This window comes from Sinohyriopsis cumingii, chromosome 1 (assembly GCF_028554795.1).
Source record: "Sinohyriopsis cumingii isolate HCF-2022 chromosome 1, ASM2855479v2, whole genome shotgun sequence".
Taxonomy (NCBI): domain Eukaryota; kingdom Metazoa; phylum Mollusca; class Bivalvia; order Unionida; family Unionidae; genus Sinohyriopsis; species Sinohyriopsis cumingii.
The window spans coordinates 55,459,297-55,485,044 of NC_142961.1; the positions used below are offsets into that span (position 1 = coordinate 55,459,297).

Consider the following 25,748-nt stretch of genomic DNA (forward strand, 5'->3'; position numbering starts at 1 on the left):
TGTTGCATATGAATCAATTAAAACCTCAAGAACACAACACAAATTCTATCTAGACCTGTCAAGGCTTTACTCTAAATTTTATTATTCTAATTTATCCAAGTTCCTAAAATAAGTATAAATTTGCCTACAATCAAATGCAATATATTTCTGTAGAAAATTGCAATTTTATTCACAAGACTCTATACTGATTTCTTATATTCAGCCATCTTGCTAATTTTGCTAATTTTGCATTCTTGGCTCTTCTCAAGAAACTGGAAAAAGTGTTCTTGACTTAGATAAGCCATTCAAGGGATGTGTTCTTGGCCTTTGACTGTGGAACTCAACACCAGTCATTTGACAGTTAAATCAAATCCTGTCCTACTCATCTGGGAATAGTTAATATTTCACATATGGGCAGCCTGAGTTTTCTTTCTATGACTTTCATCATCTGAGCTTGAACTTATGTGTGTGATCTTGCTTTAAACAGACAGAATAAATGAAACATCACACAAAACAATAAATGGTCCTTTAAATTTGGCAAAACTTTACATATTAAACTTACAGATTTTATCAAATCAGAAAAACTAGAAAGATCAGAAAATATGTGCTGAATCATACAAAATGGCAACTTTAGTAGTTTTTTATATTGAATAGGCTCCACAATGCAACAGCCAACCTTTACCTGGAAGCTGTAGCTCAGTCAAGTTTGACACGCTGCCTCAACCATTCATGACGCGTGAAAGATGGACCAGGCTGCCCATGCAAACAGATGAACCAGGCTTCCCAGGCAAATAGATGAACCAGGCTGTCCAGGCAAACAGATGGACCAGGCTGCCCATGCAAATAGATGAGCCAGGCTGCCCAGGCAAACAGATGAACCAGGCTGCCCAGGCAAATAGATGAACCAGGCTGCCCAGGCAAATATATGAACCAGACTGCCCAGGCAAACAGATGAACCAGGCTGCCCAGGCAAATGTATGAACCAGACTGCCCAGGCAAACAGATGAACCAGACTGCCTAGGCAAATGTATAACACCAGATCAATATAATGTTCCCTTGAAACTGCATAAATAAATGAAAAGAAATCACTGAAAGACAAAGAGCCTCCCCTTGACAGCATGAACAAATCAAATGGATAAAAAGAATGTCTCCAAAATTTTGAAAAGGTAAGGATAATAAGGCTGATCAGAGGAAAAGTAGAGAAAAGTAGGGAGCCTAAAGAAACAGAAGGAAAATAAGGAAAAGTACAAAAAGTAGGGTCACATAAAAGCCTGCATCTCTAAAGATTCAGGGAATTACAAATGATACTTAAAGGAAATCTAAAGTTTATAACACAAATTGGATTTTTGGTGTGTCAAAAACCATTAATCAGTCATGGTTATTCTTTGAAACAGAAGATACTGGTCCCAAATTCTAAAAATGGATCCTTTTGCAAGATACTGTGGATATTTTGACTGCATAATACGTCATTCTGCACCATTTCTGAATTTTGCTATAAAATCACAATTTTTACAATGATATACTATTTAAAAAATAAACATCTTTCATGTTTGCTACATAATCTTACCATTATCTCCTCTCCCCCAGGCAAATACTTCATTTTCATTGGTCACTGCCAGGACATGTGATGCCCCACATGACACCTGTACAACTTCATAGCCTAATAAAGCTTCCACAATCTTGGCCTGAAAATGTATAGTCACAGTCAGTTGCATTTCCTCATATTATCAATTAAAGTATGACATGATTCAATGATTTTTTTTTCACATGTTTCAACTGATACATTTGAAGTGATGTCTGGCATTAATTCAACATTGCTTGACAGACTCACTAGGAAGATCACTGGCGAAAAGTGATTGTTGTTTTCTTACATGACAGACTCACTAGGAAGATCACTGGTGAAAAGTGATTGTTGTTTTCTTACATGACAGACTCACTAGGAAGATCACTGGTGAAAAGTGATTGTTGTTTTCTTACATGACAGACTCACTAGGAAGATCACTGGTGAAAAGTGATCATTGTTTTCTTACATTCACAGTTACCTTGCTGTTTAATTCTGAAGAAGAGAAGTATAAAATAATCCCTTTAAAACAGGTAACCATTCCAATAGATAGATTCCTCTTTATAATGTTGCATACCAACAGATAAATACGTTTTTAATGTTTAGTTTTTCATAATCACCAAACACACAATTCTGAGGAGATTATGCAAAAACAAAATTAAAACACTAGAAACTGGAATACAGCTTTTGAGAACAATATATAATTTTAATTCCTTTATTTCTAACATGTGACATGTATGATAAAAATCAATTAACACAACTGCATACTAATGACCCAGTAATATATCATTTCAAGCATCTGACTACATAATGATGACCCTGTAAAATATCATGTCAGCATCTGACTGCATACTAATGACCCAGTAAAATATGTTAGCATCTGACTCCATACTAATGACACAGTAAAATATGTCAGCATCTGACTGCACACTAATGACCCAGTAAAATATCATGTCAGCATCTGACTGCATATCAATGACTCAATAATATATCATTTCAAGCATCTGACTGCATACTAATGACCCAGTAAAATATCATGTCAGCATCTGACTGCACACTAATGACCCAAAAATATTTCATTTCAAGTATCTGACTGCATACTAATGACCCAGTAAAATATCATGTCAGCATCTGACTAAATACTAATGACCCTGTAATATATGTCAGCATCTGACTGCATACTAATGACCTGGTAAAATATGTCAGCATCTGACTGCACTCTAATGACCCAGCAAAATATCATGTCTACGCTGGACTGCAAACTAACACTCCAGTATTATATCATGTCAGAATCTGATGGCATTCTAATGACCCATGAAAAATATCATGTCTGCATTTGACTGAGAATATACGATTATAATGAGAAAAAATGTTTGTGTCATGCAACCTCAAAATGTAGTACCATGTATTCTTGCTTACGAGTCCAACTGCAAATAACACATACCCTTATTTGACATCACATACTGTGCTGGCAGATAAGGATCCATGTTGCTTGTTCCACAGATTACTCCTAACAAACTGCATAGACCAAGATCTACCAGCACATTATGTGACAGCAGATCTGGGTCAGTGCAATTTGCAGTTAGACTTGATTTATAAGCGTATATAATATCTGATGTGAGTAACAAAATCTTTACCTGCATTTGCTAAGGAAATTAAAAGAATTTGGGAATAAAATATTGACTGTAAAACACTATTTCTCATATATTAAATGCAATAGTTCATTGTTAATATAACCTTTCTTTCCACGTACTGCAGATAATTATACATATTTTCTGTTTAAATTGCCTTTAATGATTTCCACACACTGCTTGAAACATTGCTACAAGTATTAACAATGGACAACCATAAACAGTAATTAGAATTGGTCTTTGTTAATGATAATTCAAATTTTACCTCCCCTCTCACCTGAATGACATCATTAAAATTTCCATGGCCTAAACAACCACTGGCTCCACTACCAAACGTCATCAGGATGCCCCTGTCTAAAAATGAAAATAACAAAATATAGACTTTTCAATTGACTTGTAACTTCTCCATGCACCATAAATACAACTACAGTAACGGATTTTTACACATTATGGGAATGCCAGCAAAATCCAACAATAGATATTTACATGAACTAAATCAATAACTATCAGTACCTGAGGTAGCTCCAACCAAAATAATACCAGTCAACTAGTTCTAGTTCATTACTTTTTGTGTACTACAGCAGAACAATCTTATTTAAATATGTGATTGCACTTATAAAAATGTACAACTTCAGCATTTAGTATTGCACTTATAAAAATGTACAACTTCAGCATTTAGTATTGCACTTATAAAAATGTACAACTTCAGCATTTACCTAAAGGTTTTGAATCAAGATTCCATGAGTAAGAAAAACATTATGAGCTAAATGAAGCATTTCAGCATTTAGTATTCACACATTTTGTTCCATTTTGTAATGTACTGTAATAAAATAGTTGGATGAATTTCTCTCCCTCTCCCTCTCCCTCTCTGTGGTGAGCAACTTTCTCTGTATTATGTTGATAAAGTTCATCAAAATTGGAGAAAAAAAATACATTTGACTCTTTTCACCAATAATCACTGACACTCAATTTATCATGACTTGTTCACTCCTGACAAATATGTTTTAAAATACCATATGGAGAGAGGAAACTTGCATGTACTATCATGCTGTATGTCTCATTGATTTAATCATTTGTAGCTTCTTAGTAGAATTTTAGATGGATTATCTTTAGGCTGGCTTAATTTAAAAAAATTGGGATCTTATAAATTTAAAGCATTTTAATACAAAATTTCAATATTGCACTGTTGACAAACCATTTGAAAAGTGATATCTATATGCCAATATCTACTTGTAGTCCAAAAATCTCATCAGCACAGAAGAAAGATTAGCGACTGAAATACTGTGTACTGTTAATTACCAGTGAGACAAGCAGTAAATAGATCTCCACATGATACATGCTGTATTGCTACAGCAGACTGTCCCTCCAGATATCGAGGTACAAAGGCTGGTATAGCATTCTCTATGGCTCCTGGTATCATGGATTCTGTTCCAACTGCAGGAGACTTTAGAATAGAAAAGGAAATACAAGTTTGTTTATCAGTCTCACTTTTCTTGATCTGTGTTCATCCAATTCATGGAGATAAATTCATTGAGGGCCTCAACAACTATCTATCAAATGACAAGTACTCTGTTATGTTGTTAATGTTTTCCATACCAGTCACATGTAGTATTACTCCATAACAGAAATGTCTCATCCAACCTAATTTTTAACTTCGCATATCACAATGAATAATGAAATAGGAGATCAAGAAATAAAGAAATAATCACAATTAATAATTGTACATAAAGGCCTTTAATAATCTCTCACTGAAATTGTAATTCTTCTGTAAATTATTATTTATTTTAATATTTATGATTAATTATTTAATAACTATTATTATTATTATTAAAATTATTTCTTTATTTCTTGATCTCCTATTTCATTATTCACTGTGATATGTGAAGTTAAAAAATTGGTTGGATCAGTTTTAAATGAGGTAACAAACAGTAGTTTTACATTTGTTATTATATGAAACACATTCTCAGCAAAAAATGTATTTGTAGTTTTATGTATCTATATTGTACATTGGTATTTTTTCAAACCCGTTGGAAATGTGAACTTGTTCTCGAGTCAAATAAAAATTCAAAATACAAGGTTAAAAAAGTAATAAAAAAGAATTTAATGTTCAGTGACCTGTCTGCACATCACAGTTTGATGTATCATTATCTTACATGGGTATTTTTACCAAGCCATTTGAAATGCAAACTTCTCTCTTCTGGATTCAAATAAAGAAAACACCAAAATATGTATTTAAAAAGTAATAAAAGAATAAAATGAATCATAAATGGTGATCACTTGATTTCTGATTCTCCTGTTTCATGTCTCAACTACAAATTTATGGGAAGTTATCAAACAGATGGATACGTTTTAATTGATGGCAACAAATAGTTAATTTTCATGTGGGATTATATCAAACATATGCTCAGAAAAAAATACTTTAGTAGTTGGATGTATCTTAATCATGTATTGTTATTTTATAAAAGATGTTTGAAACATGACCTCCTCTTCTTGATTCAAGTAAAAAACAAAAAAAATTACTTGCAAAAAAACAATAAATAAAAAGATGTGACCTTTCTGCATCATCATAAATGGCGATTCTTTTTATTTCTTAATCACTTATTTCATTATTTGATGCCTCACTTAAGAACTTACCCAAAGTTAATATCTATTTATATCATACACTTAGCAAAACTGAAGATGCCAACAGGTACCCGGGTACCCAACTGTTGATAATAGCCCGGGTAATAAAATGGACAACTGAGTACCCCTTTAGAAAAAACAAAAAACACCTAAGTTTCCAGGTTCCGATAGAGTCACTTGTCATACGTGAATATAACAATACACGGTAGGACACTTTTCTCCTTTCTCGTGTGACCTATTTAAGAATCAAGGCATATATTTTAAGCTAGATTTTTCATAGCATAATAAATTTGGTACCGATACTTAGCTCAGGCATTTGACTTTGTATGACTATACAAAGCTTGGCATACTATCATACCTTTAAGGAATGCCAGACCATTTTCTCATGCTACCGCTCGACAATGTCATGATTTAGTCCACTTAATATGTGTCTAAGCTCTTACAAAAAGTAACAAGAAAAGAGTGAAGAAAACAAGCTTTGTAAAATTTAACAAATAATTTATTTCCCAAGAGAAACAAGGTAAAAATAAGAAAAAGAACTTACGGTTTTATGAATCAAATAAAAAATTAATCCAAAATTTAAAAAACAGAAGTCTTATTATTAAAAAAGTTCTAAATGAATCTGAGTTCCAGCCCCAATGAAATCCAAAATGGAAGGTAATGATGTCTGTTGCAACCTTCAAAGTGCTGTTGTGTCAACAGTTCCTTGCTAAATCACTGAAAAAATTAATCCAGTTTTGAATTCCAAATAAATTTCAATGAATGTCTTTGTCCAAGAATTCTGTATGAGCACTTATATATTTCCAGGGAAACGAATCACTTGTATTGCAAAAAATGAAATTTCAACTCAAACTGGTCACAACAAATCACCTTTACGTGTCAGTGGGTTTAGAGCCCAAATGCCCCAATTCTAATCGGAACACAGTTATACACTAATTTAAGAAGTAGAACAGATTCCCATATCAGGGTCACATGGTCACACTTCTAGAACAAAACAGAAGCTTTTTATATGCCTAACTTCACATACTCCCATCCCAGTATGGCCTTAACTGAAATCAATGGTTCTTATTCTGGGAAAGAATTTTTTAGAATTTTTTTAAACAATTGTTTACTATAGCTGCCACTCTTTCTGAATCAAGGTCAGGAACTAGGTCATCTTTAGATACAATGACTCTATTAGTAGCTGTTTACATCAAAAATTAAAAAAATCAGTCAGAACTGAACTCTATTCTAGACAATATCAAATCCAGTAAATAAAGTTATATTACAATAGCATGTAATGCAATTTAAAAAATATTTAAACTAACAAACAAAATATTAAATTAAATCAAATATAAATTAAATCAAATATACATAACAATATGCAACTACAACTCAGTGAATGGAATGCTGTCCTCTCACTGGCCAAAGGAAAATGATGAACTAAATCTATTTACAACTTATTTTTGTATTATTATATAGTACATATGTGACTGATTATTAAAATGGAAACAATGATGAGACCCTGTGTTCATCTTTAGATCTCCATCCAGATTCCTTATTTTCTATTCATAGTATGTACATCAAACAGGTCCAAGAATGAATGTGAAACCATGTGTCACTCTATTTTGAAACCAAATATGTAGTGGACCAGTCTAACTTGAAAATAAATGGTACCATATTATTATAATAAACAAACTTTATAGATGTGAATGATGGATGTTAAATATTAGAAGGGAGGGAATTTGTTAAACTTAAAAACACATGGTGCATCTGGAAATAGACAAATCAATAGCACTTCAAAAATTTTGAAGTAAGAATTTGACAGTGAGGTAATACAAGTCATTGTTTCCATTTGTGGACTTTACGGCTATTCTCGAAAGTTACCGTTGACATGTAGACTAGTTAAAGTGAGCGTTATGCATAAATCATTTAGAAATTACTTTTTTTTATATATACTATTATACTAACTACTAATTTTCATGTATTTAGCCAATATGTGACAAACATTTTAACTGCAGATCCTGGTAAGTAGCAAAAAAAATATGTTTTTCATATGTTGTTTTGTAATTATGGCATGTAATATATAGATTACTCTTTTTATGCTCAGATTATGCCTTTTTGCCACTTATATTAACAATAATAACCTTATAATTCTCTTGGGGGTTGGTATGTGTGAACCTACAACAATGAAGTTCAGGTTCGCATTTAATACAATTTCCTTTTGATTGGGTACCTGGGTAACCGATCATTAGGATCAACAGATACCCAGTAGAAATTTCCTAAAATCTTTATATCTTTAAGCAAAACAATACTTTCATCATTGGACGTATCTAAATCGTACCTGTGCATATTTTCATACCTATTTGAAATATGAACCTTTCCAATTTTAACATATCAAAATACAAGGTTAAAAAATAACACAAAACAATAAAACAACCATAAAACCCATCTTAATTATATATCATGATTATATTCTCATTTATTTTGTAAACACAAAATGGCAATATGGTATTTTCCGACCTTTTTCACAAACACAAATGTTCCTAGTAGAACTTTTATGTACAATAATTTACATGATTTTCAAATGAATACAAAGTGCTATGTACCAAAAAATATGATACATTTAAATAATTACTATTTTATAGCTGGACTGTGCATGAAAAAGTAAAGGGTATGAAAAAATACATGAAATATGGTACATACAGTATTTAATATTTATTTTGGGGGTTATTTAACCATTTACATATAAATACATCGACATACATAACAAATATGGCAACTTAAGTGTAACTAAGTACACATACTCAGCGTGCCGATTTGACTGCATTCATATTAGTAACTCCATCAAAAATCGACACAATGAAGCACAATTTCAAAACTGTTTCTGCTAGACTGAAATCCAAGTACTTCCTAAGACACTCATACAAACCATATGTTTTTAAATGTTCATCTTTAATGTACATTTCTAAAGGGTCCGAATTTTTACTGACAATAAAAACTTTAACTGAAATTCATACTGGAGATCATGAGTATTGACCTTGCAATATACTAATGAACAAATTTAAATAAGGTGTATGGATGAAGCATGTGAGTAAACCATTCATAATTTATGCATAAAAAGTGATCTCTTAAAAAACAGGTTAGCCATTCTCTAAAGGAGAAATGAAATCCTATATTCATTGAATTTTATGTATGTAACTATCACACTACACCAATGCAAAGCAATCACAAGGAGAAGAATATTTGAAAGCAACAGCAAATCCCTCAAACCGTACAATTAAATGATTCTATTTGACAATAGTACAGTTATACATATGGAGGGATTTGGAACTGTTGTTTTCATTTCTAAACTGAAATATGAACAAATTTAAGATGAACTGGGTGGGTGGGTGTGGTGTTAGGTCTAGAAACTTGTTTAAATCTGAGCAAACATCTACTGGCTATTGTTTACCCTGAATTTAGCAATGACTACACAGGATGCATTGAATGCATTGATGACAAGCACAAAGAAGACTTATAGCAATGACTACCCAGGATGCACTGAATGCACTGATGACAAACAAAAGGAAGACTTATAGCAATGACTACACAGGATGCATTGAATGCACTGATGACAAACACAAGGAAGACTTATAGCAATGACTACACAGGATGCATTGAATGCATTGATGACAAACACAAAGAAGACTTGTAGCAATGACTACACAGGATGCATTGATGACAAGCACAAAGAAGACTTATAGCAATGACTACACAGGATGCACTGAATGCATTGATGACAAACACAAAGAAGACTTGTAGCAATGACTACACAGGATGCACTGAATGCATTGATGACAAACACAAAGAAGACTTGTAGCAGTGACTACACAGGATGTATTGATTGCATTGATGACAAACACAAAGAAGACTTGTAGCAATGACTACACAGGATGCACTGAATGCATTGATGACAAGCACAAAGAAGACTTGTAGCAATGACTACAGAGGATGCATTGATTGCATTGATGACAAACACAAAGAAGACTTGTAGCAATGACTACACAGGATGCAATGAATGCATTGATGACAAACACAAAGAAGACTTGTAGCAATGACTACACAGGATGCACTGAATGCACTGATGACAAACACAAAGAAGACTTGTAGCAATGACTACACAGGATGCATTGATTGCATTGATGACAAGCACAAAGAAGGCTAAATGACTTTAATGTGAATGGTTCACTGATAATTAGATTAACAACTACCAGTTTGGTAAGGAGTTAATGTCTTTCAAAAATAAGCAAGAAACAATTAAATTTTTTTCTCTTTCAAGAATACAATATATCATGCCAAAGTGTTAAATCAAAGTCGTCTTTAATTCAGTGCTAAAGCTTTTGTAGTACTTTAAACAACTGGTGAAATTATTGTAAACTTTCATGCAACATCAAGTGTTATTGCAGAGTTTCATGAAAATACCTACAGTGGACCAAAGTTACTGCCCCATCAGATCACAAAGTTCAACTCTCCTTTGCTATGAACCTCATTGTGAATCAGGGATGTGACTGTGGTACATAACATACCTTCTGGTCATGAAATATTTTTGGAAAGTTTCAGCCAAATCTTTCCATAGTATGCCAAGTTTATGGGCCAGACAAGCAAATATTGTCAGACAAATGGACAGCTGGACTGATAATAGATATTGCCATAACAAACTATGCATGATTAAGACAAGCATATAATTAAAAATATGTAATTACTGTGCCAATTTATATCCAGCATCCTTAAACAGTCATGATTAAACATTGGCAATAAAATGTACAAGATACCACCAGCAAAACACCTTTATACATATAACTTTAGTAATTGAGAACTATGTCATGGAGTCACTAGACAGGACATCTGGATGTGCAAGTAGGTTCACAAAGATGAGACAACTGTCTTGATTACTGAGATAATTTTTGTACCCCAAAAATGAATATATTTGATAATTTCACTGATAAAATCACTGATAAAAGCTTCATTTCAAAATTATGTGCTGAATAAAAAATTTCTTTCCATAACTTTTACAATGTATCAGCATTCTTTATCACTGCTGATCTGAACTCTCTGTGATTGTGTCAACTGTTATAGTGGCATAGTAGGGATGCTATTAAGTCATGCTTTTTTAAGTTCAAATACTTCCATCTCTCCCTAGCAATATTTGGATATTCATGGAATAAAACTCAAGAAAATCAACTGGCAAAAAGTTATATACCTTTATAGATGTTTCAAGTGTACCACGAAGGCACATTATATGCCTGCACTGTGTTTCACACTCCTTTTTGTTCAGAAACCATTCTTTCAGTAACATTGACCATGAACTTTGACCTTGTGACCTCCTAATCACAAATTATGCACAAAGTTTGGTGAGGTCTATGCTACAGAACTAATGCTATAGTGTAGAAACTGTTTTTCTCTTTCAGTCAGTGACCATGACCTTGAACCTGTTGACTCCAAAATCAATAGGTTTCTTTTTAACTCTAAGTGCAAGACACCCACAAAGTTTGGAAACCACAGATGATGGAAACCTTTATAATCTTTGAGAACAATCTTGACCTTTGACTTTGTGAGCCCAAATCAATTAGTGGTTTTCCTTAGCCAAAGTGCAAACAATCCACAAAGTTTAGAAACTGTACACATGTATGGTGGACAACTTGTGTCATTGTTTGGAATGCATTTTTCTTTTTGCAGTTATAGTGACCCTGACTTTGACCTTTCATCAGGAAATCGATAACATTCTTCCTAATCCAAGTTATCCACAAAGTTTGATAACTATAAATTGTGCATAACTTGAGTTAGCAGAAACTAATTTTCTTCTTTCGGTCAGTGACTTTGACCTTTGAGCTCAAGAGCCCAAAATGAACACCATTCACAAAATCTGGAAACTATGGATGGTGGATAACTCAAGTTATTGCAAAGAAATGAAAGTAGCAGACAGATAAACTGAAAGATGGAGAGACAGACATCAAAGCATGTTCAGGCAGTGATGATAATTAAAATGCTATGTATTCAATTTCATATATAATTTTATGGCAGGAATTATGGTTAATGTACTCCATCTTCTCACATTATAACATTATCTCTTTCCAAAGCTATTGTAAATCTACTGTCAACTTGTACAGGAAAAAATATGCTTTCCTATGCTCTTTAAAAATGTTGCCGTTTCAAAGCTACCATATAATGTACCTACTTCCCAGACAAACAATCGGCCATTCTTTGTGACAGCAGCTTTCTGGGTCCTGCCAGTTGATACTTCAGTCACCTGGGTGTCACTAGTAGGAAGGGGAAGTTTCACAGCTGTAGGTATACCTCCTCCCCAGAAAAACACAGAGCTCAAAGCTTGTGGCTTATTATTCAGTACATCTGAAATACAAAACTGTCACATACTGTACATCTCTATCATCACCAGGGTTTGTCAAAGGATTCTAACACTGTGTGTGTGTGATTTGGATTTTTAACGTAGCTTTAATAATTTTTCAGTCATATCGCTACAATGTCTGCAGTGTGGCAGTTTATAGTGATGTCTAGCACTAGGGCATCATGATTCAGACAAGAGGCATGATGCCCCACCCAGTCACATTATCATGACTTCAGGCCAAACAGTATTAACACTAACCTCTTAACGCTGAGTGCCTAGTGAGGCAGCTGTTAGTACCATTTGTATAAGTCTTTGGCATGACTCGACCGGGATTAAAACCCACAACCTCCTGTATCCCAGGCAGATGCTCTAACTACTAGGCCACCGGAGCAATAGGATTATAGTACTGAGAGTCTGGCCAAAATTCCAGCATTACTTTTGAAAAAATTGGGAGTCACCCGACAACTTTTGAAATTTTTTTGAGAGTTGGAGACTCTCCATATTGTGTCAAATAGAGACAATTCACCATATAGTGAAACATGACAGAAAAGAACCTTTATATAAAGAACACCTGTGCATATATGCTGTTGTTGTTGTTATAGGGTTTAATGCCATTTTTCAGCACAAGATAGGCTAAACATGGCGGCCAGTATAAATGGTGGAGGAAGAACCTAGGAAATCACCAGAAAGAACCACCAACCCACGAGAAGCTACCGGCAAATCTTCCCTCATACCACATTGGCTGAGCTCAAGACTCCAACTCACGCAGAAAATGGTGAGATGGCAGTGATCCGTAACAGTGAGCACTTTAGACTTCTCGGCCACTCAGGGACCCCTGTGCATATATGAGTACCACAAAATGATCAAACAGAACATGATATGCCTGTTTTATGGTTTATTAATGCCCTTGACATCAGAGCTAAGAACTTGACTTTTGATGGATTACAGTAATGGCAACTATGGGTGGAAGCTGGTAAAAAGTGGCTCTGTAGATTTTGGTGGTTATAAGTGGCTATTTTTACATTGAAATAGTTCATAATTGTTGTGATCATATGTGAATATTCAAGGAATGCAGGTTATATAACATTTCTGGTGGACCATATTCAATTTTGAAACAAAAGTGTTTTTTCACTCAAAATTCAATCATGATGGCATAGAGATGGAAGTTTAGTGGTGCAGTTTTGAGGCACTCCCTACCTGATTTGTTTGACTCATTTACTTATTTCAGTGTAACTACCTGTTCTGGCAAATGATGAGTAATTACTGTCAGTGTCACAAATGAGTAGTGAGAAAAAATTAGTCCAAACAAAATTATCTACAAGCATGAGTGGAAAGAAAGATCAAGGCAAGCAACACATAAAAACCAGACGACAGAGTGGCGTCCTAATGGAGACATCTGACACAAGTTTGAGTGAATCAAGCTTGAGTACAATTCAGCTGGACTTAGATGAAATAAAACAAAGTCTCAGAGGGAGCATTTCAAAGGTAGATTTCACATCTGTTATTGCTGACTTGGTGAAAAAAGAAGACCTTACAGAAATTGTCTCCACTATTGTGAGGAAATTGTTAGAGAATGTGAAGGAAGATCTGATAAAGGAGATAGTTGTAGAAAAAGAAATGGTAGTAAAGGAGAGGACAGGAGAGTTGATGGATAGGGTGGATTCAGTGGAATTCAAAAACCACAAATTGCGAGAAAAATTACAAGATGCAAAGAAGGAAAATGATAAAATAAGGAGTGACATAAAAGATTCTGACAGGAGATCGAAGCAAGCAAGTGTGAATTCAAACCAAATCGAACAATATTCAAGGAAGCTGAACGTTAAAGTTTTAGGGCTGGAGGATCAGGAAAATGAAAGTCTGAAATAGAGAATTCTGAAACTGGTGAAGGAAGTCATTGTTGTTGTTGTTGGGTTTAATGCCATTTTTCAGCACAAGATAGGCTATACATGATGGCCAGTATTAATGGTGAAGGAAGAACCCGGGAAAACTCTGGATAGAACCACCAACCCACAAGAAGCTACTGGCAAGTTTTCTCACATACCCACATAGGCTGAACCCGAGACTCAAACCCATGCAGACAGAGGTGAGATGGCAGTGATCCGTAATGGTGCGTGCTTTAGACCACTTGGCCACTCAGTGCCCTGTGAAGGAAGTAAAAAAAATAATTCGGATAACAGGGATAATATGGCTGTGCATAGGATCCCAGGCCAACAGGAACAACCAAGGCCAGTGATTGTCAAATTCTGGAGTCTGGATTGTAAACTTCCAATTATCAAGAAGCAGAAGGATTTTATACAGTACAAAGGAATTAGACTGGTAGAGGATGTGACCAGGATGAATACTGAACTTATGAATAAATTATCCAGGCATCAAGAAATTGACAGTGCATGGTACTTTAATGGATCTGTGTATGGTAAAACCAAATCAGGAAAAAAGATACAATTTGACATCTATGGTGAAATTGATGAGAAAATTAGAATATAAGTGTAATATGCAACTCTATGAACTCATGAAATTGGCCGAATAGGTATATGAACTTTCATTTTGATACCCCTTTTTCTACTCTAATTTGTTTTAATATCTTTCTGTAAGTTACTTCTTTCCCTCACCAGTTTTGTCATTAATTAATAGAATTGTTTATTTGCTCATCCATTGTGTTATATCTCTCCCTAATCAATTCACTCACTAGTTCATAAATCATCTTCACTCATATACACATTCATTTACTCAGTTGTTTATTCACCTTATTCAACATTACTCTTCCACATTCAATTTTTCAGTCTCCCATTCTTGCTCATTCATTCAATCAGTGACCACTTCCATGTATGCTCTCATTCTTTTTCTTCCTTTTTACCCTGTCTTTCATTCATTAATTTGTAATTAATACTCTTATTAATCTGTGCCTATTGGTTTACAAAACTGTCTTAGCTCCAGAAAGGTCTGTCAGAGGTACATAAGAGTTATTGCAAATGGAGTTGCTTCGCATGTTATCTATTGTATATTTTATCAATGTTAACTGCAGCCAAATCTACAGCATGTACTGTAACACCAAGAATGATTTAATTATGGATGTTTGTATTCTGTGTGAGTATGAGTGTGAAAGCCATGCATATGATAAACTCAAGGTGATAATTACATCACACATTCTTGTACAAGAACAAAAATGGTACTAATAGCTGCCTCGCTAGGTGCTCAGCATTAAGAGGATAGTGTTAGGACTGGTCGGCCTGGTGTCAGGATAATGTGACTGGGTGGGACATCATGCTACATGTCTGCGGCATGATGCCCCAGTGCTAGACATCACTATAAACTGCCACATTGCAGACATCGTAGCTATATGACTGAAAAATTGTTAAAGCTACGTTAAAAATCCAAATCACATCACATCACACCTACATACTGATGTATTCTATAATTATTCTGATTTGATTCTAATCAAAGTTACTACACATCTAAGTGTTGACATATTCTGCAATTCTGATTTAATTCTAATCAAAGTTACTACATACCTAAATATTGATATGTTCTCTAATTATTCTAATTTATTTCTAATCAAAGCAAATACATATCTAAATACTGACATGGTGAGCCTGAGTTTGAGTTGTGTTCTCTTAAAGTTATGGGAATAAGGAGGTGGCTTTTGGATCTTAATGACCAAATTGCAAATAAAATTCTTAGGCAACAAAATTAAAAAGTACAAGATGCTTTATTTGGTTCTATATGATAATTACACCTCTCCCTCAATAACTTGCGCACAACAGGGTCGACAAACATTGAACGCACTATAAGTGAGGGCACGAGTTACCGAGGGACCTCCAAAAATGGAAAAAAATCTGCTTAAACATCGAGAAAACTGCAGGGGGAGGGTTATGGGACTGGGCTGTTTAATGACCAAATCCTTGTTTTACAATCACATCGATAATAATTGTTAATAATGCGCTTTTTCTAATGAAGTTGTTTATTATTCTGTATAAATAACATTTATTTTCAAAATGTCCAACATGTGAAAGATCGTTCCAACTGATTTCAACAACCATCACGTGTATGTGAAAATATCTGTGTATTATGTCACTGTTTTTTGGTTTGTTGATTAGTCTGGTTCCCAGAGTTGTAATTTATAATATCCTGCAAAATCGGGAGTATGTTAGCAGGGAACTAGACTAACTGTTGATACACCACCAAACAAGATTCCTTTATATCAAAAACAGTGACATTTATTTCATGATACAATCATCTATGTTGAAATTCAATTATTGATTTGTTCAATTAGTACATTACTGATGTCATAATTTCATTGGAAGTAATAGTGAAACTTATCATCCTTGACGATATCTGTTAGTGCCAGTTCAGAAAGTCTCTGAAATTCGCTTGCTCACAATGGTCAGTATCTGTGAAACCAAGCACTTTATTTTAAGAAGTATTCTTTTAGCTTAGTTTCCTTGCTATCTTTAATCAGTTATGAATGAGTTGGTAATTTAAGGTAGTTTACGTTACATACACAATAATATTTTTAACAGTGTTCGTTTGATCCATTAAGTGAGTTCACCTGACATACAACCGGGGCCACTAGATTTTAAGTTTGTAGGATTTGCGTGCCTTTTAACTTTTCTTTTAATCCATCGCCTTTATTTGATTCAAATTACACAATTAATGTGAAATACAAAGAAGGTCAGCTCTTAATTCAGTGCAAGACTTTAACCAATACTTCTACAAGTCAGTTATCAAAATACAGTCAGCACTTAATTTGGTTATCAGAGAAACACCTGCAGACATAGCTGTTACAGTTGATTGACACATTTTACGTTTAAATACACATTGCATTTGGGGGCGCTCACCAGTTATTATGTACTTTTGAGAGAGTGATGTATGTAAGGTGAAGTTGTTTGCATTTAAAACATGCACAATGGAGAGAATGTTGGCATACCTCTATTCTACATTATTGTAATGTGGATGATATTTCTTTGGATATTGTACTTTTGGAAATTGTACATGATCTAAGCACACTGCTAACTAAAATGACTGCTCCCTTGTGCTAAAAAATCAGCCTGAATTAGTCTAAAGTACACTATCCATAGCAGCTATTAAAATAGGGGAAATGAAAATTGCCAGACTAGACAATACCTGCTTCTGAAAGTGCAATGAATGAATTACCAAATATTTATGTAAAAAAAGAGTTATCAGCTCTGTTTTATACAATTTACCTCTGAAGTTCAGGAAGTGAAAATGACCAAGTGGAGCTAGCATTTTTTGAAAGGTGCACATCTGGAGTAAGGCCAAGCTGTATACTTTATAACCCATATTACACCCATCAATCATACACCAAAATAATTGGAATTAAAGGTTCTTTGAATTATACCTAAGATATACAAGGTCTTTTTTTAAATAGCTAGTATAACCAGTGAGGAAAGACGGGAAAATTCTTTTTCTTTAAAATTCTAACCCTAAGCAAAATATGAAACTGTAGAGTGCCACCTATATGATGATTACACTTAAAAGGAACTAAAAGATAGAATTAAAACACAAAATTCACTTAACAAAAATTATTTAATTGGTATTTAAGTATTAATGTACTGCCTACACTAGGTGCGACTTTTCATTGACTGAAATTTCCTTGAATATCTTTAATAAGGTGTACTAAGAATGTCATTTGGAAAGAAAATGTAACCACTTATATGACTTCTTCTTAAGAGATGATAATTTCAAAATGGTGATTAAAATTTTGAGGTCCTATCTACCGTTTTCGACTATAAAATGAGCAATATATCAATGTTTTAGTTACCAAATTTGATCGCGATTTTCTTATAGTTTTAAGAAATAGGGATCATTTTTGGAGGCATTTTCTGGTTTCAAAAATGGGATCCACACTTGACCCCAGGTTATAAGCGAGTTTGTGAGTTATCAGGGCACGAGTTATCAAGGGAGTGGTGTAAACTTAATCCTACCTCTGATACTTGCTGAACTGCCCCTCCCACTTAACCTGCTTCTGGCTGTAGTAGGCATGGCACTGGACAAAGGTCTCTGAGTCCTTATGCAAAACAGAAAATATGTATAAATGTGGGGAAAAGGATTTTATTTCCTTCATATTGGATCTGAATTTAAAAATGGCAATCCAAAACAAGAAACAAAAATAAATTGCAAGTCAAGCTTACTTCTCAAGAACCAAAGCATACATGACAATCACGGCATGCAATAATGTATCTCCTTTGCAATGAGCCCAAGGGAATTTCATTCAATCCGAGATACATATATAATTGTACATACATGTACTTATAAACAAAAAAATTGTATCTTGCTATATCTGAATATTTCCAAAATCAGAGATAATTATTTATACTATCAAGCCTGTCCCAAAGTCACCCTTAAATAATGGTCACATGGTAACAACGGCCATTTAAATTCCCCCTCCTCTTCCATCAAATTTGCTATATTAATATTATTTTATAATGGTGAACAGTCAGCAACCAGTGTTTCCTAACCAAATAATGGTTTCTTGATGATTTAATTGGTCCATGGAGTGACCACAATTAAACTTTTGTTGGATGAAGAAGGCTATATTTAAATAAAGGAATAGAATGTGAACTGATACTGAAAACATTTCTTATCTTGCTTGTACTCACTGCACTCCAGTCACACTGTCAATGTAACACAAAGATGTCAATTTAAAAAGTGGGGCAGTTTTTATCAACACAGGTCAAAGCAATTCCTAAGTTGGATGGGGTGAAAAATATTCATATAATTGCAGCAGAAATGAGATTTGCCTTATATATGTGATGAAAAACATAATATCTGATGAAAAATGTTTATATGTGCAGTAAGATGAACATTTTGAATCTCATCTCAATAGCATCATGTGTTCACAGCAATAGCTGCAGTCAGCTTTGTTTCATTCCCTGTCGATGACAGGTCTCTCACAAAGGCCAACTCTTCTGATATAAGCAGTATTTATTTGCTAAAGTCATCATGGAAATTAAGGTAACTTATATACAAACAGTATTGAAATAATACCAAACAGTAACTAAAGCTGTACCGATTAATCGGCCATACTCATAATTGGGCTGATTATTAGAACAATTGGTATAATTGGTATCGGCAGAAATAATCGGTGCCGATGTAAACAAATTTCCAAAATATAAATTCAATCATAACATTCATCTTGACATGTCTTGAATTTTAAATCAGAATTAAATAGTGAAAATTAAGGAATAAACATTTGATTTGGGGGTTAAGTGAAAGACAATATATTCTTAAAAGTAAATACTTTTTATCACACTTGCTGTAAACTACCGCTGATCGTCTGCACGCAACAAATTATCAATACCATTCATGCAATCATCCCAATCACAGCAGCCAACCAGCAAATGAGGCCTCATGTGGCTGTTGAACTTCCAGCATACACATTAGCAGATAGCTAGGCAGATTAGATAGGTAGCGAAATTTCCAACTACTATGAAACTATGACTTATTATAGTTAATCTGTAATTTAGCCAGTCCTACAATGCTGCTAATCAAAGAATAGCGGTCACATGCTGAAGCAGCTGAACGCTGACGTACAAATATTATGCAGCACTGATACTGGCATGCCAGTGCCAGCAACGTTACCCCTGGATACCCCCGCTGCTTTAGTGTGCGACTTGCAGCCTGGTGCGTGCATCCATCCAGCCACATGGACAACTTAGTAGTAACTTACTTGATTTTAAACATTGTTTCAAGAGCACGAAACGATTGGATTATTAATACTGACAAGCGATTGTCCACTATTAAATAGTGTTTAGTCCGGAATTAGTTTAAAGTAAATTCAGTCGACAAGTCCAAAGAAAATTTGCACACTTTGCACAAAGCATGCATTTCTGGAGTTGGAAATGATTCTAAAACCTATACAACATCAAATCTTGTCCAGCACTTGTGCTGCAAGCACATTGTCGAACATGGCCTGTTTCTGGCAGATAAAAAAGAAAAGGATGCTGCATAGTTAACCTCAAGAGCTCCAGCAAATCCTCGTACTCTGACTAGCCATTTGCATTTGACTACCTGAAAGCTATTCATTGGCACAAAGTTATTGTTTTTCATGGCAGTAGATGTGCAATCATTTTCCACTGTTGAAGACACTGGATTTCGATGTCTGATGGCCAAGGCAGAACCGCACTATAAAATTCAAAGTCGGAAGTACTTTTCCACATCTCTGATACCTGACATGCATAAAGCGATAAAATGTGATTTAGTTTCTGCCCAATCTGATATTAGTTTGACATCTGATGTGTGGTCAGACCCGTCCATTGGCGTAGCCTTGAGTCTTACGGAACACTGGCTGATGCAAGACTTTCAGCAAAAACAGGTGACTTTAGCACCAACATCTCTTGATGAATCACACACAGGAGAATATTTGGCGAGAAACTGGACAAATTATGTGAAGAATACAACATTTCCAAAACTCATATCAATGTTCTTCTCTGTGACAGAGGTCCAAACGTGGTTAAAGCAACGCGTCTGGCTGAAATTGACAGCATCAGCTATGTTGCACATACATACCGCAGCTCATTGTCCATGATGGCATTCTGTCACAACAAGCTGTCAAAGATATTTTGGCAATCTCGCGATCCATAGTCAGCAAGTTCCGGCACTCCCTCCTGGCACAACAGCAGCTTGAACAGCAGCAGGAAAATTTGGAGCTGCCCATAAGAAACTCATCCAGGATGTCCAGATACACTGGAAATCTACATACAATATGTTGGTTTCATTATATGAACAAAAACAAGTCTTGTGGGCTTACGCTACTCTCTATGACCTGCCTAGCCTAACAGCCCAAAAGTGGGTCTGGATTAACAATATTGTGGACATGTTAGGCCTATTTGCGGCCATTACCAAGGAAGTAAGTGATAGCCAAACAACAGTATCCATCATTCTTCCTATGATGAAAATGCTCCGACTGTTGTTGGCTTGAGAGCATGAAGCAAGTCAAGGTATTCAGACAATGCACTGTGATATGTTGACGGCACTAAACACATGCTTTGCTGACATTGCCAGCAACAAGAAACCTGTCTTGGCCACCATCTTGGATCCATGATTCAAACATTGCCTATTCAGTGATGAATTACTTGTAACCAGATCCAAAGAATAGCTTGAATCAGACTGCTGACAAGCAAGAGGAACCCCAGACCAAAAAATGAAAAATTGCAACTGAAACAAACACCATTGGACCATCTCTGGGATTTGTTTTCTGTGGCCTGTGATGAACCTGTCCATACCATCAACAAAACAAACCACGTGGATGACTCTTTTGACGTGATGCTTGAATTGTATCTGGCCAGCCCTCTGTTGCCACGAGAAGAAGACATATACAGCTGGTGAAACAGTCACAGGTTTCAGTTCCCCTATTTGGCTAAATTAGCTAGACGCTATTTGTCTGCACCAGCTTCAAGCGTTCCGAGCGAGCAGCTGTTAAGTGGCGCAGGCTCGATTTTTTGGGATTGCCCTGGATTGTTACTTGGCGAGAAGGGAGAAATGTTACTCTTGCTTAAACACAATGTACCTCAACTAGGCTTTCAGTATTAGCTGCAGCCAGCGTACAGTGACGTCTAACTTTAGTCTTAAAGCATGCATATTATTAATTTTAATTATTACTGGGCTATCATTATTAATATTTTTTAGTCATTTATGGAAATCTAGTAATGGCGACCTGCATCACTGAACGTAAGTTCAAAGACTAGCTTAATACATTTTCATTCATTTATATCTTGAATTGGCAAACCATAAATTTTATCAGTGTTAGTTTTAAAGTTTTTCAAGTTTTATGTTTGTGTGATCATTGTTTTCTATAAATAGCAGTGTACTTCTTATTCGGTTTGTTTCTTTTTGTATTGAAGTTCAAATTCACTTGCCGCATAAACAACCTTGTTATAACTCACATGGTAAAATACTGCTTGCATTTAATTAATAGGATTATGTTTCCGAACCCATCATTGTTATAAAACAAATAATAATGAAATAATTGGTCTCATAATCGGTTTTGGCAATTTTAATAATCGGCTATATGCAGAATCGACAAAATCTGCAAAAAGTGACATTGGTACAGATTTAACAAACTTATTTGCATTTATTATAGAAACACATTATACCTGCAAGAAGACAAATGAGACAAAAAAATCTTTTGATCTTGGGGAGCTGAGGAAAGGGCTAATCTAGGTATTGTCTGAAGTGTGAACAGCTGTTTCTAAGCCTAATTATACAAGTTGGCCAAACAAAGAGTCAGTACTCTCTTTCACAGTCATATGTAATCATATTTAATCAATTAGCAGTGAAATTAGTAATACTGTCAGAGTGCATGATCAGTCATTTTATTTTTAAGCGTCAGTGATGATTTCTATTGTAGGAGGGACTAAAGTGAGCAGGAAATGGCAATCTTGTGTAGAACATATAAGTTTATCAGAGAACAACACATTCAAGGAGTAATTAAAAAGTTCTGAATATTAGCACAATACACAACAAAGTTAATGAACAGCACATCAGTGCATCCTTCAAAGTATACACTATGCATCAATACACATTTTCTCAGTTTGATTGTCCAATTACTAAATTCCATCCTGAATTCACTTTTAAGTATACTGATCTTACAAGGGATAATTAGACTTCCAAATGCATTCAGTTTTTAAATCATCTACCTCTCAGAGAATCTCTGATAACAGAATTCAGCCAAATATCACATGGACTAAATCAGGGCTGTATGGAGGATGTGGCAAAGCTAAATCAGGGCTGTATTGAGGATGTGCCAAAGCTAAATCGGGGCTGTATTGAGGATGTGACAAAGCTAAATCAGAGCTGTATGACTATGGAGGATGTGGCAAAGCTAAATCAGGGCTGTATGGAGGATGTGGCAAAGCTAAATCAGGGCTGTATGGAGGATGTGGCAAAGCAAAATCACGGCTGCATGGATGACGTGGCAAAGCTAAAACGGGTGTAGGAAGGATGTGGCAAAGCTAAATCAGGGGTGTGTGGAGGATGTGGCAAAGCTAAATCAGGGTTGTATGGAGGATACGGCAAAGTTTGGATGCTGTGCCTCTTCAAAAAAAAAAAGATTGGAAAGATCAAAAAGGATTTCTTATGTGCTGTAGTCAGTTTTAAATACCAGAAATTACATTGCTACAAACAGAATTCCTGCCAAAATTTCACAAGACTCTTAAAAAAATGAAACATTGAAATTCTGTAACAAAACTTAAGCAAATTAAGACATGGTGAACATATCCCAAGTCCATTACTAATAAAATTAATCATTTTATCAAATATCTGATGATACAGACATAAGAAAAGAAGACTTATCCTATGGTATATGTTGCTAATAATTGACTGGAACCTGTTTTCAAGGTTACCATTTGTGGTGAAAGAAACTATGACAAATTAATATTTTATGATCATTTATTAAAATGACATACAACTAATAAAATATATAAAAGTGACAATTTAATAAGATGACACAGAAATATTAATATATTAAAGAGACAATTTTGAACTTTCAACATCTACTTCTCCCTATTTTCGCCAATTTTGTCCTATTCATTATGGAGGTAATGTAGATCTCTGCAAAATAATTACATCCCAACAAATATCATTAATGAAATGTGCTATGTGACAACACTACAAAGAAAGGGAGTTAATTTAGTTTGTCCCAGAGTACACTGATAGTCAAGATGGTGCAGCCCTGTGATAATTCAACTTTGATCTATAGCTGTTTATTCACCTAATTAGCCACAAATTTGAAATTTGGTATTAGTGCCCATAATTTTAAAAGAATTAATACAGTGACAGGAAGTCTAAAAGCAAGGTTTCCCTTTAATAAATTCCAACCATGTCAAAGATTACATTTCTGTATCACTTTTGCATGATCTTGCTCAACTTACTGAGAAAAAAAATGCCATAAAACATCTATGAAAAAGTAATCATTTTAAAATAAAATTGCATAAAGGCTTCTTCCTCTACTCATTCTTAATTTTAGCAGACTTTCATCTTGTGATGCAAGGGAGATAATTCCATGTGGAAACTTACTTGGTACATGGGATTTTGCCCAGATCAGTATGGAGGTTCATCAGGGCGTTAATGACTATTGGCTGAGCCATAATGGATTTAATGTCAGGCCTCTTAGCTGGATCCAAATGCAACATACTCAATATCAGGGAACGTAATTCCTCGCTGTAATGCTCTGATATCGGAGCAAATGTGCCTCGCATGATCTTTAGAATCAGTGCTGGAAGATTCTGCAAATAACATTTTTTTAAATACATAATTAAACATTTTATTTTCTAAAAGAAGCTAATATAAAATTAATTATCAAGAAGACTCTTCATGACATATTTGAATAAAGTAAAAAAATGTATAAACACAAAAAGAATCTATTTTCAACAGCCATTTATATGTCATGTTATATCAAAAAATGCATACCAGGGAGACAGTGCAGTGTTTGTCTCTGTATTCAATTCCTTTTCATGTACATGGTAGACTGAATGATAATATTCACCCACTAATATATTCAATGACATATGGTGTTACCCATCTTGCACAGGTTGTGACATTATAGATGTTTATCACATATAATGTCTTTACAATGGGCAGAAAGAAGAAGCTTTTAAAGTATAAATTTTACAAAGTTTCATCCAAAAAATGAGAAATTAAGAGACCCAATTTTTCAGAGTCAAAGAATCAATGACAGCATCCAAGTACTACGTAAGTCACCAGCAGCTAATGCTGTGACTACCCCTTAACTACAAATGACTAACCCATAACTATAAAGGACATGGTTGAATGCTGGAAGCCATTGACTTCATGGGTATGGGATTAGGCCAATGTATCAATGTTAACTATGCCTTGCATACGAAGTCATGACAATAATGGAACTGCAGGTACTGAAACTGATGATTTACCAGCAAAACTAAAACACTGCAAACTGAATGCAGAATGAATGCAAACTCAAATCAGAATAACAAAAAAGGCAGAATAAATGCAAATAAAATGATGAATAAATTTTGAAGAAAAGGGTGCCCATCAAATTGACACCATTTTCATATAGGACCAACTAGACATCATATTCAGGAGGAAAAACAATAACAAGATTTTCAAGATGGCCATTTTGGTAGCAAAACTATCCATCAGATCAGCAATATATTCATTCATAACCAACTAGATATCATAAGAAGTCTTTCCATGAAAACCCCATGTAGCTATATGAAGATTTTTTTAGATGGCAACCAATTCAGCAATTTTAGAGATAAGATCAGCATCATCTCAATTGAATCAGGGCCCCGAGTGGCCAAGTGGTCTAAAGCGCTCACCATTCCGGATCACTGCCATCTCACCTCTGTCTGCGTGGGTTCGAGTCCAAGGCTCGGCAAGCGTGGGTACATGGGAAAGCCTGCCAGTAGCTTCTCGTGGGTCGGTGGTTCTTCCCTGGGTTTTCCAGGGTTCTTCCTCGACCAGTTATACTGGCTGCAATGTATAGCCTATCTTATGCTGAAAAATGGTATTAAACCCTAGAACAACAACATCTCAATTGAGTACTAACTACATATTTCATGAATTGTTTTAGTGAAAACCCTATGTCTATATTATC

The 25,748-nt window shown here is 34.8% G+C and overlaps 1 protein-coding gene across 1 annotated transcript in view; it reads right to left on the bottom strand.

The window, feature by feature from the left end:
• LOC149806898 (serine/threonine-protein kinase Nek8-like) overlaps nt 1-25,748 on the bottom strand; it is a 60,664-nt gene that overhangs the window by 11,731 nt on the left and 23,185 nt on the right. Inside the window, exons 7-12 of the mRNA XM_089959277.1 lie at nt 24,191-24,399; nt 18,100-18,182; nt 11,990-12,162; nt 4,471-4,615; nt 3,449-3,525; nt 1,547-1,664 (exon numbers count right to left, since the gene is read on the bottom strand). Of these exons, the coding sequence (XP_089815403.1) occupies nt 1,547-1,664; nt 3,449-3,525; nt 4,471-4,615; nt 11,990-12,162; nt 18,100-18,182; nt 24,191-24,399 (805 nt within the window). The remainder of the gene's footprint in view (nt 1-1,546; nt 1,665-3,448; nt 3,526-4,470; nt 4,616-11,989; nt 12,163-18,099; nt 18,183-24,190; nt 24,400-25,748) is intronic.